This window comes from Oryx dammah, unplaced genomic scaffold, assembly GCF_014754425.2.
Source record: "Oryx dammah isolate SB20612 unplaced genomic scaffold, SCBI_Odam_1.1 HiC_scaffold_4, whole genome shotgun sequence".
Classification (NCBI taxonomy): domain Eukaryota; kingdom Metazoa; phylum Chordata; class Mammalia; order Artiodactyla; family Bovidae; genus Oryx; species Oryx dammah.
This window is the reverse complement of record NW_024070188.1, coordinates 83,644,198-83,661,089: the sequence shown is the minus strand read 5'-3', so window position 1 is coordinate 83,661,089 and position 16,892 is coordinate 83,644,198. Positions and strand designations below refer to the sequence as shown.

At 46.9% G+C, this 16,892-nt stretch overlaps 1 protein-coding gene across 1 annotated transcript in view; it reads left to right on the top strand.

The window, feature by feature from the left end:
- The window catches only part of PRKN (parkin RBR E3 ubiquitin protein ligase), a 1,215,957-nt gene extending 1,201,866 nt beyond the window's left edge, over positions 1–14,091 (top strand). Inside the window, exons 11-12 of the mRNA XM_040238940.1 lie at positions 3,938–4,055; positions 11,522–14,091. Of these exons, the coding sequence (XP_040094874.1) occupies positions 3,938–4,055; positions 11,522–11,634 (231 nt within the window). The 3' untranslated portion in view covers positions 11,635–14,091. The remainder of the gene's footprint in view (positions 1–3,937; positions 4,056–11,521) is intronic.
- Positions 14,092–16,892: the final 2,801 nt, after the last annotated feature.

Here is a 16,892-nt window from a genome sequence, read left to right as displayed (position 1 = left end):
TTCTTTTTCAGATTCTTTCACTGAGCCACGGGGGAGTCCTTCAGTACGTGTGTGTGGGTGTTTGTGTGTGTGTGTGTGTGTGTGTGTGTGTGTGTTTCTGTATGGATGCATATTCCTTTTCAGATTCTTTTCCATTATAGGTTATCATAAGAAACTGAACATAGTTCTCTGCATTATACAGCGAATCTCTGTTGTTTACCTATTCTATATATGGTAGGCGTATCTGCCGATCCCTCCCCGCCCCTCTTTCCCCACTGGTAACCCTAAGTTTGTTCTCTGTGTCTGCGAGTCTGCTTCTGTTTTGTAACTAAGCTCGTTCGTCTTGCTAAGCGTATTTAGTTTGTGCTCTGCCCCGGTCGTCCCGGTGCCCACGGCCTTTGTGGGTCGGGGTCTGCAGCGTTGCGTTTCTGCCACGTTCTCTCGCAGCAGCTTGTTTTTTCCTGTATTCAGTGACTTTTTTAAAATTGTGATCCCACGTTTCTTGGAATTTTATTTGTGTTGTTGTTTGTTTGTTGAGGTTTGGCTTTTGTAAGAGCATTACTCTACAGAAAATATTTTTGCTTCAGCTAGGTTCTTGGCTATACTGTCAAATTAACTTTTTGGCATGAGGCTTTTTTAAAGCCTAATCAGGTGGTATGAATTCTTTTCACAGATTTCTGTGCATGGGGCTTGTGTGCATGTGTGTAAGCAAAGTAATGAGAAGATCGACCTTCCACCTCGCTCTGGCCCAGGTTCCACCTCTGCTTGTAAAGACCAAGCCCTGGGCACCCTGGGACTAGGCAAACCGCCCCACTTGCTAACATCAGATTCCTCCCTCCCTAAACCAGCAGAATTTTCTCTTTCTCATCCTGAGCTTCAGGGATTTTCCTGACGTTCCCATCAAATCAACCATTTACTTAGCAAAGGCGTCTCTTGCTTGCCTATTTATTCATCCAGCATCTTCAGGTATATACACCTGGAAGCAGTTACCTTTAGCATGCAGTGCACCAGATTGCTGAAAAGCAGCATTTTCAACTTAGTCTTCGGTCAGTAACATTATAAATTTCTCTGATCTTTATGCCCCTAGTAAGCAATTTAAACCATCACTACAGTATTACAAGCTCCTGGACCTTAACAGAAAAAAAAAAAAAAGCTAGGGACATAGGGTCAGGGAAGACATATACTTGAGACACAAACCTACTTATTAAATCTTGTGACATTCTCATTCATCACAGCTTTATCACTCGGCTGTCGGCCAGGAATAGTCTTTACGTTGTCCCAGAGCCAAAGTCCTCCGTGACCTGCGGTTGCTTCTTCGTGTTATACTGACTCTGCTTTATTCTAACTGTTCGAAAATCACGTGACACCCTCTGAGTTATAAAGGACGTTTACCTTTGTGAAGAGAAGAGCCGATTAAGAGAAAGGACTTGGTCTCACCTCGATGACCACCATCAGGGATATGACCTTCTTGGCTCACAGGGTTTGATTCCAGATGACTGTCAAGTCGGCACCTTCATGGGATGCGTCATTTGTTGGTTGACTCAGCTAAAATGTACTGAGTGCCCACTGGGTGCAGGCCACTGTGCCAGACAGACACTGGAGAGGTGAGGAAGACACAGCCATGACCTTGGCCTTGGATGAACTCACTTTCTGTTGGAAGTAACAGAAACATAAATACTCATTACCATGAAACCATTAAATGGTGCATCTGAGATGTAAAGACAGTTATTTCCCTCCTAAGGGTGGTTATTGTTAAGTTGCTGAGTCATATCCGACTCTTTACGACCCCATGGGCTGTAGCCCACCAGGCTCCTCTGTCCATGGGATTCTCCAGGCAAGAGTACTGGAGTGGGTTGCCAATTCCTTCTCCAGGGGATTTTCCTGATCCAGGGAATGAATCTGTGACCCCTGCTTGGCATGCTGATTCTTTACTACTGAGCCACCAGGGAAGCCCATTTATTTCCCAATACTTCATTCTTAAAAGACTGAAAACTTAAATATTTCAAAAATATGTAGACTCTGATGATGACATGGTACCAGTTGGGTTGGGATCTGGGGTGAAGGATCCACCCGCCAGATTCCGAGCCTGACCTAGGTCCCTCCCTGGACGGTGGTTTCAGGGGACCGCTGCTGTACTTACTGAGGCAGATATTTCTGACCACAGCCCTCCCACCCTCTGGCCTTCACTGTCTTCACTCTCACCATGTAGAAAACCTGCCAAGAGGCAGCGGTGCTGGGCGGAGTTTGATCCTCAAAGCACAAGGCTCTGGGCCAGAGAATCTCTGGTTTGGGTTTCCGTCCTCCAGGTTTCCCAAATCTTTGCATTCAGTCGCCCCTGGTACTGTTTTATACCAGCATCCTGACACCCGGCCCTCTGCTTTTTTACTACTCAGAAGCTTCCTTGGTTTGATATCTGCCTGTCTTCTCCAGGTTACCATGAGGATCCACTGAAATGAGGAAATCAAAGTGCAAAAAAATAATGTGCTGTAAATCTATAAAGCTTTATCAATGTTATTATAAGAGTAATATCAGAGTGTTAGAGCATTTTGTATTATACGGTTTCTTTACTAACTTATATTTAAGTCATTTTTTAGTAGTGTCTTAACCTAAAAATGGGCTTCCCACCTTCCAGTGCAGGAGATATAAGAGACATAGGTTCGATCCCTGGATCGGGAAGATCCCCTGGAGGAGGGCATAGCAACCCACTCCAGTATTCTTGTCTGGGGAATCCCATGGACAGAGGAGCCTGACAGGCTACAGGCCACAGGTCTGCAAAGAGTCAGATGCCACTGAAGCAACTTAGCACACAGCAACCTAAAAATAGGCCTGGGAATGTTTTAAGAGTCATCACAGATTAATAAAATGGCTTGCATGTTTGTATTAATTTTAAAGCATAGAAGAAAATTTTTAAATTCTGTAGAGGCCAAGATAGAGGGGTTCTGTTTGGATTACCATTTGAAATATATTTCTAGACCACAGAGTTCTTGTACTGAATCCAAAAATGTCCCAACTCTTTTGTTGCACGTCTCACTCAACACTGAAGTAAGTGAAGAGATTGTAGTGTCTGAACAGAATATCAGCAGTGGCGCCTTTGAAATCCCTCCTCCTTTCGGTGGTCTGAGTCAGGGATAAATCATTCCTCTGACATGAATGACATTAGCAAGTATTTCTGAGAGCTTGTTGTAGATGCCCAGGTCATTCATAGCATCACTTAATGGGTGTCAGGCACTTGTTTTTTCACTTCTTTAAAGACATTGACCCGCATGATCCTCGGTACAGTACACTAGACAGGTCGATTTCCATCTGAGATGGGAACTTTCAGGGAGCTATGCAGTGTTCCCAAACCCACCTTCCCGGGTCGGGATTTGAACCCAGGCAGCTGGCTCCAAGGCCCCGTCTTGACCTCTGGTTGTTCCTGCCTCCTGCTGCCATCTCCTGTGTCCCATCAGCTTCACCTCCCTCTTCCTGCACCATCTCATCAGCCACCACATTCCTGTCTGGGTACAAGAATGCAAGATAGTAAGACGCTGAAGAAAGCTGAAAAGCGAAGATCTTGGAGTCACAGAGACTCTCCTACTTATCTGCTTCCGGCAGTGGTTTAACTTGTCTAATCCCCGATGTAAAATTAAACGTAGTGCACACGCCTGATGAAACACCTGACGAGAAGGGTTTCAGGGCCTGTCTCACCCTGCCCACGTATCAGCACCCGAGAGATGTCAGTCAAAACAGCACAAAGGACGAGCTCAGACCACAAAGCCACACAGTCTTTTCTTGGCTTGTAAGCACATGCCAAGAAAACCGTGCAGGGCCTGTCCCCCCCTTGTTGAGTGAGTTTCCCTCCGAGCTTCTTGCCCGAAGGCACCTCCATGTCTAAGAATTTCCAGGACAGCGTCTCAAGGAACCCATGTCCAGCCCACTATGAAGATCTGACTGTCTCTTCCCTGTCTTCTCTCCCCAGGCCTACAGAGTCGATGAGAAGGCGGCAGAGCAGGCCCGGTGGGAGGAAGCCTCCAAAGAAACAATCAAGAAGACCACCAAGCCCTGTCCCCGCTGCCACGTGCCCGTAGAGAAAAACGGTGAGTCTGGGCTGGCCAAAGAGCGCGGCTGCGGTGGGCTCTTCTCGGAGGGCGGCAGAGAAGTCAGATCTACGAGGGCTTGCTAGCTGGGGAGCTCAGCGCTGGGGCTTTGGGGCCATCTGGCCAGGGTTTGAATCTCAGCACCCACATCAAGCTTCTTAACCTCCTAAACCACAAGTCCTCGTCTGTAAAATGGAGATGCTAAACAGAAGCCGCACAACAACTATAGGATCAGGTGGCAGGACGGATGGCAAATGCTTCCCCGGTGCCTAGTATAGAGAGCGCGCTCAAGAAACACGAACCGCCCTTATATTACTTCTTATTAACACTATTGGACTCTCCTGGAGAAGGAAATGGCAACCCACTCCAGTATCCTGGCCTGGAGAATCCCGTGGACAGAGGAGGCTGGCAGAATACAGCCCCTGGGGTCACAAAGAACTGGACGTGACTAAGTGACTGACACACACAGGAAACTTCCCAGTCTGCCGTTTCCCCAGAGCGCTCTGATACTGAGATACTCATCGGCCTGGGGCTGAGAGCTGGCTGGCTGTGAGTGAAACCCCGCCCGCAGCCCCAGGGTGGGCCCTGCAGCCTCTCTTTCCTCTGCTAAGGACTGTTCAGTTCAGTTCAGTTCAGTCGCTCAGTCGTGTCCGACTCTTTGCGACCCCATGAATCGCAGAACACCAGGCCTCCCTGTCCATCACCATCTCCCGGAGTTCACTCAGACCCACGTCCATCAAGTCCGTGATGCCATCCAGCCATCTCATCCTCTGTTGTCCCCTTCTCCTCCTGCCCCCAATCCCTCCCAGCATCAGAGTCTTTTCCAATGAGTCAACTCTTCGCATGAGGTGTCCAAAGTACTGGAGCTTCAGCTTTAGCATCATTCCTTCCAAAGAAATCCCAGGACTGATCTCCTTCAGAATGGACTGGTTGGATCTCCTTGCAGTGCAAGGGACTCTCGAGAGTCTTCTCCAACACCACAGTTCAAATGCATCAATTCTTCGGCGCTCAGCCTTCTTCACAGTCCAACTCTCACATCCATACATGACCACAGGAAAAACCATAGCCTTGACTAGACGGACCTTAGTCGGCAAAGTAATGTCTCTGCTTTTGAATATACTATCTAGGTTGGTCATAACTTTTCTTCCAAGGAGTAAGCGTCTTTTAATTTCATGGCTGCAGTCACCATATGTAGTGATTTATGGTAGTCAAAATAAAGTCTGACACTGTTTCTACTGTTTCCCCATCTATTTTCCATGAAGTGATGGGACCAGATGCCATGATCTTCGTTTTCTGAATGCTGAGCTTTAAGCCAACTTTTTCACTCTCCTCTTTCACTTTCATCAAGAGGCTTTTTAGCTCCTCTTCACTTTCTGCCATAAGGGTGGTGTCATCTGCACATCTGAGGTTATTGATATTTCTCCCAGCAATCTTGATTCCAGCTTGTGTTTCTTCCAGTCCAGCGTTTCTCATAATGTACTCTGCATATAAGTTAAATAAGCTAAGGACTATAGGGAAAGTCTTCTGTGGGGCTGGAAAAGACTCTTGAGAGTCCCTCGGACTGCAAGGAGATCCAACCAGTCCATCTTAAAGGAGATCAGTCCTGAATGTTCACCGGAAAGACTGGTGCTGAAACTGAAGCTCCAATCCTTTGGCCACCTGATGTGAAGAGTTGACTCATTGGAAAAGACCCTGATGCTGGGAGGGATTGAGGGCAGGAAGAGAGGGGACGACAGAGATGAGGGGATGATGAGATGGCTGGATGGCATCTCTGTCGTGATGGATATGAACTGAGCACCCTCTGGGAGATGGTGAGGGACAGGGAAGCCTGGCGTGCTGCTGTCCAGGGGGTGGCAGAGGGCTGGACACGACTGAGCAACTGAACGCGAGCAACTGAACGCCACCAACCAAAGACAACCTGAGAGCACCACAGGTTAAGTCCTAGAATGTATCCACTGAGTCATCGTTATGCCTTCATGATCTGGAATGTTCCTGGGCCTGCAGCGGCCTGGCCCCGACCTGTAAAGAGAAGACAACACCAGAATCAGAGGAAAGAGCCTCCCTGGTCCTCACGGACTGAGCAGGGTTGAGAAAGCAGCCCAGGCCCTTTCACCGGAGAGGAGGCGCAGCGCTGAGAAGCACGGACTGGTATTCTGTCTCATGGGTCCTTAAAGGACACAGATGCAACAGTAAGAGACCCGCTCTGCTATTTTCAAAGGTCAGGAACCCTGGCTGTCCATCCTCTGGAGCCCAGAAAGACACCTGATAAATAAATACCCTGGTGAATGTAAAAGGAGCTAGGAACGGAGAGAGACACATACATAGGTACTTTTCTAAAATACGGTAGAGAAATGAGCTGGAGAAAGACCCTGGGGTTAAGAGACCCTGGTGGACATGATGCCTGAGCCCAGAATGAAAATCGGTGTCACGAGGCAGGCAAGCCTCCAGGCAGCCGGCAGGTGCAAGGGCAGCAAGTGTGAAACGTCCACACGGTGCGTGCAAGAAGCCCAGCTCCTTCCTGGATGAGGACAAGGAGCCTCGGCTGAAGCGGGTGGGTGTGGTGCAGGGCCTTGCGTGACCCAAGGGGCTTGGACTCGATTCTCTAACGCAGGGCGCCACTCGAGGGCCTGAGGCCAGAAACCCACGGGCTCAGATTCGCCTTGAGTCAGACCACACCTGCACCCCCAGAAGATGGAATCGAAGGCGTCAAGTGCTTCCTGACTGTAGCAACGTTTCCTAATCTGGTTCTTTCTACGAAATATTGTGACGTACCATATACATGGAAAGCACTGATGTTTCACCTATAGGCTTTTTTTTTTAATGTTCTACAGCCACTTTTAACGTCCACAGAATGTGTGTTCACTTTACCATCTCCAGCTCAGCGTACCCAGGATCCTCGCCGTACACACAGATCTGTCGTTTGGAATCCTGATTGCTGGCACGAGGTCCAGAGCCACGTGTTGCAGAGTATTCTCGGAATCAATACACGGGCGAAAACCTGGGGCACAGGCGAGTGTTCTTTAGTGCCGCAGGGACAGGCAAGCTTTCAAAGAACAAGGTAGAGCTAAGTATATTTCAAAAACAAAAAGGGCACAGAAGGTATCCTTGAGCAAAAAACGCTTCTTTGCAATTTTGCATAGTGTGATCCTGAAGGATGAAGGGAGAGGTTTATGTCTTCTCAAAATTCTGTTTGAATCAACTGGAGATGAATGACTCAACATTTAGAAAGAGTCAGGCAGGGGCCGAAAATCTAAGAGACTGAGATTAAGCTGAACTGGATTTAATTTCAAGGAAACCTGATTCTCCCACTGGCTTAGAGGTCACACCTATAGTCTTTTAACCTATGAACTGAAAAGCTGAACCTTTCAGCTAGTTCATGATAGTCTAAACTGTTCTAAAGGCTATCACTACAGCCTAAACCAGCCTCGCCTCTATTAGAAAAGCTAGTTTCCTTTGGAAAATTGTAAAGCTCTATAGAATGTGAAGAATCTTTCATTCAAGTTTTTTAAATTAAAGAAAAAAGAGAAAACATTTTATAAAACAGTGGAAAGGGAGAGACAATCTGTAATATTCTAAGTACTCACCCTAATCAGTGGGATAAATGATCACGTGTTTCTGACACTGAAAGTTATATAAAACTAATATTTTTTAAAAAGCTAGTTTCATGATAGTTTTCCACCTAAATATTTCGTATTTAACTGAATTCCTGAAGAGTAGTTCTTCCTTCAGCAAAGCTGTCATGATCATGAGAATTCTCACCATTTTAAACGCAGGCTAAACCTCTGCATGTGCTCCTATAACACCCTTCAACCTCCGGAAGTTCTTTCTTCACTTCTACCAGGCCCATCTCAAACCAGTGAGATCCTGGTTCCATTCCCTGATCAATAAGTGTCTGTTGCCCGTTAAATCTGCCTTCAGCTTATTCCAGAACTTCAGCTCTCTCATTAAATCTGATGGCAGAGTGGCCAGCCCAGGCCATGGTGTTGGCTCTGTACAGTTTGGGCTTTCCATGGTTTGAGTATCGGTCAGGAGACAGAGTTCTCTAAGAATAAAGCCAGATTTTTCTCCATCCAAATATCCACAAATCATTGTGACATCAGGAACTTCCCCAGTGGCTCAGACAGTAAAGCATTTGCCTACAATGTGGGAGACCTGGGTTCAATCCCTGGGTTGGAAAGATCTCCTGGAGAAGGAAATGGCAACCCACTCTAGTATTCTTGCCTAGAAAATCCCATGGACAGAGGAACCTGGTAGGCTACAGTCCATGGGGTTGCAAAGAGTTGGACATGACTGAGCAACATTTACTTTTAAGCTGGCAAGATTTTTAGAGTTGGAGTCCCTGACATTTCTCCATTTTATGGGGTCTAAAATATTCCTTCTGTATCACATACCAGGAAGAAAAGAGAGTTAACAAAATGATTGTCTTCTCTCCTGTTATTTCCTTTTTTCTTATTCTGCTAAGCCACTGTAAGTCCAGTTTCTATAATAAAATCTCACTTGTTAATGCTAGGCTCAAGATCCATTAAGATTTTAGTGGAATAGGAAAAATTCTCAAGCTTTCATTTAGCCTCCCTTTAATATTCAGCTAATTTGAATGCATTGCTTAAGCATTCTTTATGATATTCCAGAAAAATTTAAGTGATTATACAGTATTACACTATTATATTATTGAAATCTTAAGTGCACAGTCAATAAGTATGTGTTGAAAATACTCAACCCTGTAATTGTGTAATCCTGATTGGAAAATATTAAAAGTATCACAATGAGTTTTTCCCTTTATTTTCCACATATGTAAATGCTTAAATGCCCTTTAAAGCCAACCAAAAACAAGTAGAAAAGTATGGGATTTTAAATACCCTTCAGTTAGCCTAAAACAAATGCCTTTAGTTACATATTCATAAGTATTTTATATTAGTGCAAGTTCTCATGCCAAGCTTTTAATATAAAAATGAGGCAGCCCTGAAGCAATTATTTGGAAAATTTGGCAAGAAAAAAAATGGCTTAACAAAATAATTGGTAAAATTGAATAATGGAGCGCATTCGATGCTAAGTGAGATTCAAGCAAAGAAACCACGTCTGCCTGGATTGTCTGGGAGATTTGCTCATAAACAGTTCTCTACATACAATTTTATACAATTAAGTTTCCTTTCACGTCACAGCAGACTTGCTGTCTGATCTCCAGAAGCAAATAGAGAATGCAGTTAACAAATTGGGGAGGTGGGGAAATCCCAAAATAAGTCCCCAAATAAAGGACTTTTCATTTCATACTGGAAAGGCCCTGCTTCCTGAATGAAGGAACGTTGAAATCACACAGATCTCGGCTAACCCTCTGGCTTCACACTGTTTATTTATTTTTGGCTGTGCCGGGTCTTCCCTGCTGCAGCAGCTCTTTTTTCCAGTCGGGGAGAGCAGGGGCTCCTCTCTAGCTGCGGGGCTTCTCACCGCAGTGGCTTCTCCCGTCACAGAGCCCTGGCTCCAGGACACATGAGCTTCACGCGGCGCGGCTCGTGGGCCACAGAGCGTAGGCTCAATCAGTGGTCATGTCACGCCGGCTTAGTTGCCCCATGGCATGTGGGGTCTTCCTGGATCAGGAATCGAAACCATGTCTCCTGCACTGGCAGGCGGATTCTTTACCACTGAGCCAGCAGGGATGCCCTGCCTATACACTTAAAAGTACTCAACCCTGAGAAAATCCTGCAGCCAGGCAATCCCCTTAGTCTGACAAGGTGCTTCTGAGGAGTGAATGACGTAACTCATTAGCTTCTCACTGCCCTCATCTTGGGGGTTTCCCTGGTAACTCGGGTGGTAACGAATCCACCTGCAATGCAAAGTTACATCATGAGAAATGCCCGGCTGCAGGAAGCACAAGCTGGAATCAAGATTGCTGGGAGAAATATCAACAACCTCAGATATGCAGGTGATACCACTCTAATGGCAGAAAATGAAGAGGAACTAAAGAGCCTCTTGATGGGGGTGAAAAAGGAGAGTAAAAAAAGCTGGCTTAAAACTCAGCATTCAGAAAGCTAAGATCATGGCATCTGGTCCCATCACTTCATGGCAAATAGACGGGGGAAAAGTGAAAACAGTGGCAGATTTTGTTTTCTTGGGCTCCAAAATCACTGCAGATGGTGACTGCAGCCATGAAATTAAAAGACGCTTGCTCCTTGGAAGAAAAGCTATGACCAACCTAGACAGCATATTAAAAAGCAGAGACATCACTTTCCTGATAAAAGTTCATGTAGTCAAAGCTATGATTTTTCCAGTAGTCATGTATGGATGTGAGAGCTGGACTATAAAGAAGGCTGAGTGCCAAACAATTGATGCTTTCAAACTGTGGTGTTAGAAAAGACTCTTGAGAGTCCCTTGGACTGCAAGGAGATCAAACCAGTCAATCCTAAGGGAAATCAACCCTGAACATTCATTGGAAGGACTGATGCTGAAGCTGAAGCTCCAGTACGTTGGCCACCTGATGGGAAGAGCCACCTTATTGGAGAAGACCCTGATGCTGGGAAAGACTGAGAGCAGCAGGAGAGGGAGTGATAAAGAGTGAGATGGGTGGATGGCATCACTGACTCAACGGGCATGGCATTGAGCAAACTCTGGGAGATAGTGAAGGACAGGGAAGCCTGGCATGCTGCAGTCTATGGGGTCACAGAGAGTCAGACACGACTTAGCAACTGAACAACAACAACCCTCATCTTAAATAAAATTTTAAATAGCACGAAGGACCGTATTCAATATTAAATGCTTTTAAAACAACTGTCCCAACTCCTGAATTATGAATTTTTTCAAGCCAAGTAACACTGAAGAAGTGATTAAAAATTACTCATGGTATATATTAACATTATTATATATTAAATTGCAAAATACATTATTGTATACTTAAAATATTAAATTTACTATATATTTAATTAAGGAATTGACCCCTGGCTGTGAAACACAAAGCATTTGTCTTTAAAACCCATCTCAAGAGAAGTCAGTAAACTCGGATTTACAAATAAAGTTGGTCCTTGATGAAAGTGGCATGCTTCGATCTCAATCATTTCTTTTCTTAAAAAACATTCATCTTTATTTTGGATGTGCTGGGTCTCAGTTGCAACCCATGGGAATTTTAGTCGGTGGCATGTGGGATCTGGTTCCCTTACCAGGGATGGAACCCAGGCTCCCTCCATTGGGAAGCATGGAATCTTAGCCACTGGACAACCAGGGAAGTCCTCATTTAAAGAAAAAAAGTACTGTCGTATAATTGATTTACAATGTTGGGTTAGTTTCAGGGGCTAAGTGAACCCGTCTGCTCCAGATTATTTTCCCATATGGGTTATTCACTCCGTTCCTCATGAAGGTCAGATGTTCAGACTCTGCCCTTCCGTTGCTTGCGGTGATTCCACGGAAAGTCATCTGTGGGCACGCGGGCGGGTGTGGGAGTGTCGCCCAGGCGCTCATCCGTGTCCCCTCTCTGCCCGCAGGAGGATGCATGCATATGAAGTGCCCGCAGCCCCAGTGCCAGCTCCAGTGGTGCTGGAACTGCGGTTGCGAGTGGAACCGCGCCTGCATGGGGGACCACTGGTTCGACGTGTAGCTGGAACAGCGGCCACGCAGGCGCACTCAGCCGCCATCCTGCTGGGAAATACACGGCGCCCTAATATCTTGTGCTTGTTCCTCTCTGTAAACACACACACACACACAAACACGCACATTTCCAGTTCTTTCCAAAACCACCAAAGCAAAGTCATCGGAGGAGCTCCCAGGATCCCCTGTCTCCGGGCCCCTGAGAAACAGCGAAGCTAGTGATGAGTCCCACCAGAAGTATTCTCAAGCCCCGAAAATACACTCACAGTCAGAGCACAGAGGACGGTGCAGTTCCCCGTCTGTGTGCGCTGTCATTCTTGATTGAATTCAGGTCAGGCTGGATAAATACATAGAGACAGATTTCTCAATTACTTGCCTTTTACCTTCAGCAAATACTGGGAAGAAGCCTTTGGTGGGGTGGGGAATGATTTTGAGAGACTATTGCCTGTGGTTCTCTGTAAGACTGCAGTGGATTCTGAGAACTTCATGCACGGCTTAAATAGCAACGGACTTATTTAAATCTTCAGGAAGCATGTATTCCCAAAGAGCCACAGGCAGTAGTCAAAACTATGTGTTTATCCCTAAGAATTCTATATTTATTTCTTGCATTAATGAAACATCAACTCTGCATGAATCAGCTTGTCAACTGAGAAATTATGAAAGTTAATCTGAACATTGAATGCTCAAAGTGTATGTATTTGAACATTCACTCCATTTAACTCTCTGCAACTTTAGAGGTTGTTTTTCTGAAAACATTACAAAATCTAGAATTTGACTTTAAGCACTCATTTTGAGCGTGAAAAATAAGCTCATATGTCTGGCTTCACTGTACGTGTGACAAGGGCCCTCTAAAGGAGACACTGTTAGAAATGAGTTCAGTGATGATTCTCAGTGTTAACAAACACGCAGTTTATTAAAGCAGAATCTCTAAAGAAGGAACCTTTCCAGCCCGTCAGAATGAAACCAGGCAGATCAGAAGGGTCATGCTCTTTCTATCTGCCTGGACAACTTTAATTACACTGTTTTATATCAGAGTATATTTTCTTCTAGATCTCTTTCAGATCTGATTCAAATTGCAGTTGTCAAAGCAATAAGACACACAGGGAAGCTGCAACAACAACAAAAGTGCCTAGAAAGGATAAAGGGGTCACTGCGGACGAACTGTGATGTGGAATCAAAATACAATATAAGTGTAATTAACCAGGTTCAGGGCAACCTGCATGGGGGCTCTGTCCACCCAGTGGGTTACTCAGAGTTCTTTTCTCTATGATTGTAAACTCACAGAGTTTTTCCTCACGTTAGCACAGCTTGAACTGGATTGCTGATCAAGTTTTCATCTTTGTTTTATATGTCATTCGCAGTGCATCAAAGAGAGACGCATTTTCGCTGAATGCCACCAGCCTCCCTCTCCATGGCACAGTGTGCGGGGGGAACAGTCTAACCACTGCCTTTTGTTCTCGTGGTCCACCTTCTCGGGAAGGTGGTGACGGTCCCTGAGGGTGTGATGACTCTCCTGTGAGCACAGGGCTTCCTTCGGATGGATTTGGAGACCGGTAGCCAGCCTCATCTTTGTAGACATAGCACCAGAAATCCTTGCTGGAGGGAGAGGGGGGGAAACCTCAGCAAGCCCCCGCAGATGTCCTGTGCCCCCTGTCCCTAAGCATCCATCCAGGGACTGTCCCACCCCGCTCCCTCCCGTGGAGGTCCTGAACCTGGAACGTGATTGGCAGGAGACAGCCCCGTCAGTGGGAAAGGAGTCACGTAGCTTCACTCTGTTGATCCAGCCTCCCCATCATGGCCCCAAGGCTGCTGCCTCTTGTCAGGGTGCCTATGGGTAGTACAGAGATGAGGCAGAGCTGGTGTCTCGAGTGAGAAAAAGGCAGGGCACCGGGCTTGAGCCACCCCTGTGGTTGGCTGGCATCAGGGCTCAGCCTAGAACCCACTGGGGGCCCTCCTGCGCACTACCAGTGGTCCCAACAGCTCCTTACTCCGACCCCACAGTACAGTCAGATGGCTCCCTCTGTCGTGGGGAGCTCCCAGCATTTCATACCCTCCATGGGTCTCAGGTTTAATGATGCTGATGATATTGCCTCCTCCCCGATTTGCATGGTTTGTTGGGGGTGCCAAGCTGAGCAAGGTTTGCTCCCACTTGTTCTGGCAGTAGAATCTCTAGGTTTCTGCTCTTTTCCTGATGGTAGCCTTCTTTTTTTCTTTCTCAAAATAGCATAAATTGATTCTTAAAACAAGTTAAAGGATAAACAGCCACTGTAAACGAGGCTGAATCACAAACCACTATAAATGAACATGTCTGAGCACTGAACCGCGTCACAAAAATCTGAATCTAGCAAAAGAAAAGATATAAAGTCTTTGCAGAAGAGTCTTTATTTTTTTCTAAGTTGTATAAGGAAATACTCGGCAACAATTGTCTAAGGTCGTACTCAAATTGTCAATAAAAGAATCAAAAGAGCGTCTGAGTCCATCTTTGAAGATACGTTGTCCATAAATGCTGAAGGCGGGGGAGGGTAGCCCAGAGTGTGTCCCTCGTGGCCAGAAAGGGTTGCCGAGTGAGCCCGTGGCCATCCTGGTCTCCATTCCGAGCTCCTGACTCATTCTGGTGGTTTATGTTCTTTCTAAAGATTTACTTGTTTAGTTCCCTTTGTGCAGTGCACGTCATTGTCGCTGCACTCTGGCTTTCTAGCTGCGGCGAGGGAGGGCTGCTCTTCCTTGCGGTGGGCAGGCTTCTGGTTGCATGGCTTTTGTTGCAAAGGGCTTCAGTTGCTGAGGCACATGTGTTCAGCAGCTGCAGTTCCCAGGCTCCGGAGCACGGGCTCAGGGGTTGTGGCGCACAGATTTAGTTGCTCCATGGCATGTAGGGTCTTCCCAGACCGGGGATCCAACCCGTGTCTCTTGCATTGCAAGGTGGATTCTTAAACCAAAGTGGACCACCAGGGAAGCTTCCTGGTTGTTTTTAAAACTAGGTACTGTTGGGACCTGACCTGAGCCATCCACACTAGGCCTAAGCCTCAGGTTCCTGTAAGCATGAGTCAATTCTGGGAAGCCCCACCAAGGTCCCCCCCCCATGACCCAAGGTTGAGTCAATCACCACACGCCAACTACACTATTGCTGAGACAAAAGACCGCCTGTATATAAGCAGCTGTGATTTAGAGCTCGGGGCTCTCATCAAGATTCCACTGTGCTGGATGAGACTTGGGCCCTAGCTCGAGCTAGCAATAAACCCCTTTATGCTTTTGCATTGCTGTGAACATCTTATTCTCTCAGTTTTGGGGACTCGGACACGGCATAACATTTGGGGGCTCGTCCGGGATTCCTTTTAACTGAGGGGAATAACACCCTCCCGGCAGAAGGGGTTCCTTAACCTGAAAGAGCTCTATAAGGGGATTAAACCTAGCCGGCATAAGGCCGAGGCCCGGCATCGTGCTGGGAAGGCGGCTGGCTCTGTGGACATCTTGTTGGTAAGATAACCTCAAGGGAAAGGAAGTTTCGGGGGGGGGGCGGTGCCAGGAAGACCTAGTGCTGTGTTCTCGGCCGACGTGTGTTCCTTATCTGTTTGTCGTGTCTGTGTGAGTGCCGGCATTGTCTGCTCTTTGTGTGTTCATTTTGTCTCCTGTGTTCTCCTCTGTAATCATGGGGCAAGCAACTTCTACTCCTTTGTCCCTTATGACTGACCACTTTTCTGATTTTAAGTCTAGAGCACAAAATCTATCGATGTTGGTGAAGAACAATTAATGATTTTTTGTTCCGCCGAGTGGCCTGCCTTTGATGTCAGCTGGCCGCGAGAGGGAACCTTCAGCCTGCCAATTATTCAAGCAGTTAGAGAGAAAATGCTTGCTCCTGGCCCGTCTGGACACCCAGTCCAAACTCCCTATATTTTGGTCTGACAGGATTTGGTAGAAAATCCACCAGCCTAGCTGAGACCTTTTATTCCCCAGCCCTTTACTTCCCCTTCCCCCACTTCGTCTATCCCACAGGTACTTATTGTGGAAACATCCAAAGAGGAAGAACACAAAGAGCGCAGCGGCCGGGTGAAGCCGGTATTCCAGGACTCCTCACTCTGTCCTAACCTAATTGACCTAGAAACCGATCTCTCCCCACCCCGCTATGTGCATCCGCCTTTGCCCCCTCAGGTACCTCAGATTTCGTCCGGAGGAACACGAAGGGATACCGAACCTTCGGCCCCAACCTGGGAAGGGCGCCATGCCCGGGGAACTGGAGGAAGGACTAGGGGAGTCCCCAGTATGACGGACGAAGATAACCCGGAAGCCCCCACCTCCACGGTCCGAGCACTTCCTGTTCGGGCAGAGCCAGCCAGCCCGGACAGGTAAGGAATGTACCAATACTGGCCCTTTTCAGCTAGTGATCTAATTGGGAAACCCAAACCCATTCATTCTTGGATTCACCCATAACCCCACTTGGGATGATTTCAGCAGCTGTTACAAGTGCTTTTCACCACAGAGGAACGCGAACGGATATTGTCGGAAGCACGGAAAAATGTTCCAGGGGTGGATGAGAGACCTACCGCACAACCTAATCTGATTGATGAGGGATTCCCCCTGACGCGGCCCCGATGGGACTTCGAGCGTGCTGAAGGTAGGGAGCGTCTCCGAGTATACCGCCAGACTTTCATGGCTGGCCTCCCAGCAGCCGCCAGGAAACCAACAAATTTGGCTAAGGTAAATCTGATTAGACAGGAGCCAAATGAGAGCCCAGCAGCCTTCCTTGAGAGAGTAATAAAAGCTTTTAGGCAGTACACCCCTATGGACCCACAGGCCGATGAGTCACGCACGGCAGTTATGCTAGCATTTGTAAATCAGGCAGCCCCAGATATCAGGAAGAAACTGCAGAAAATAGAGAGGTTAGGGGAACAATCCATACAAGACCTGGTGAGGGCAGCAGAGAGGGTTTTTAACCATAGGGAAACTCCAAAAGAAAGAAAAAAATGTGTTAGACGGGAAGAGAGAAAGTTCAGGGCCGAGGAAAACCACAAGAATCAAAAAGAATTAGCCCAGATATTCTTTGCAGGGGTGAGACAAGGAGCTAATCCTCAGGGAACTAGTAAAGTCAGGCCGAGAGACGAATGAAAGAGACTAAGAAAGGACCAACGTGCATATTGTCAAGAGTGAGGACACTGGAGAAGAGAGTGCCCTAAAAGAAAACCGGGGGAAAAGCCCACCAGGAAGAAGCACCTTCCCCGGGGGCCCATGTCTTATATGCAGGAGATGATAATGATTAGGGGGGTCAGGGCTCAG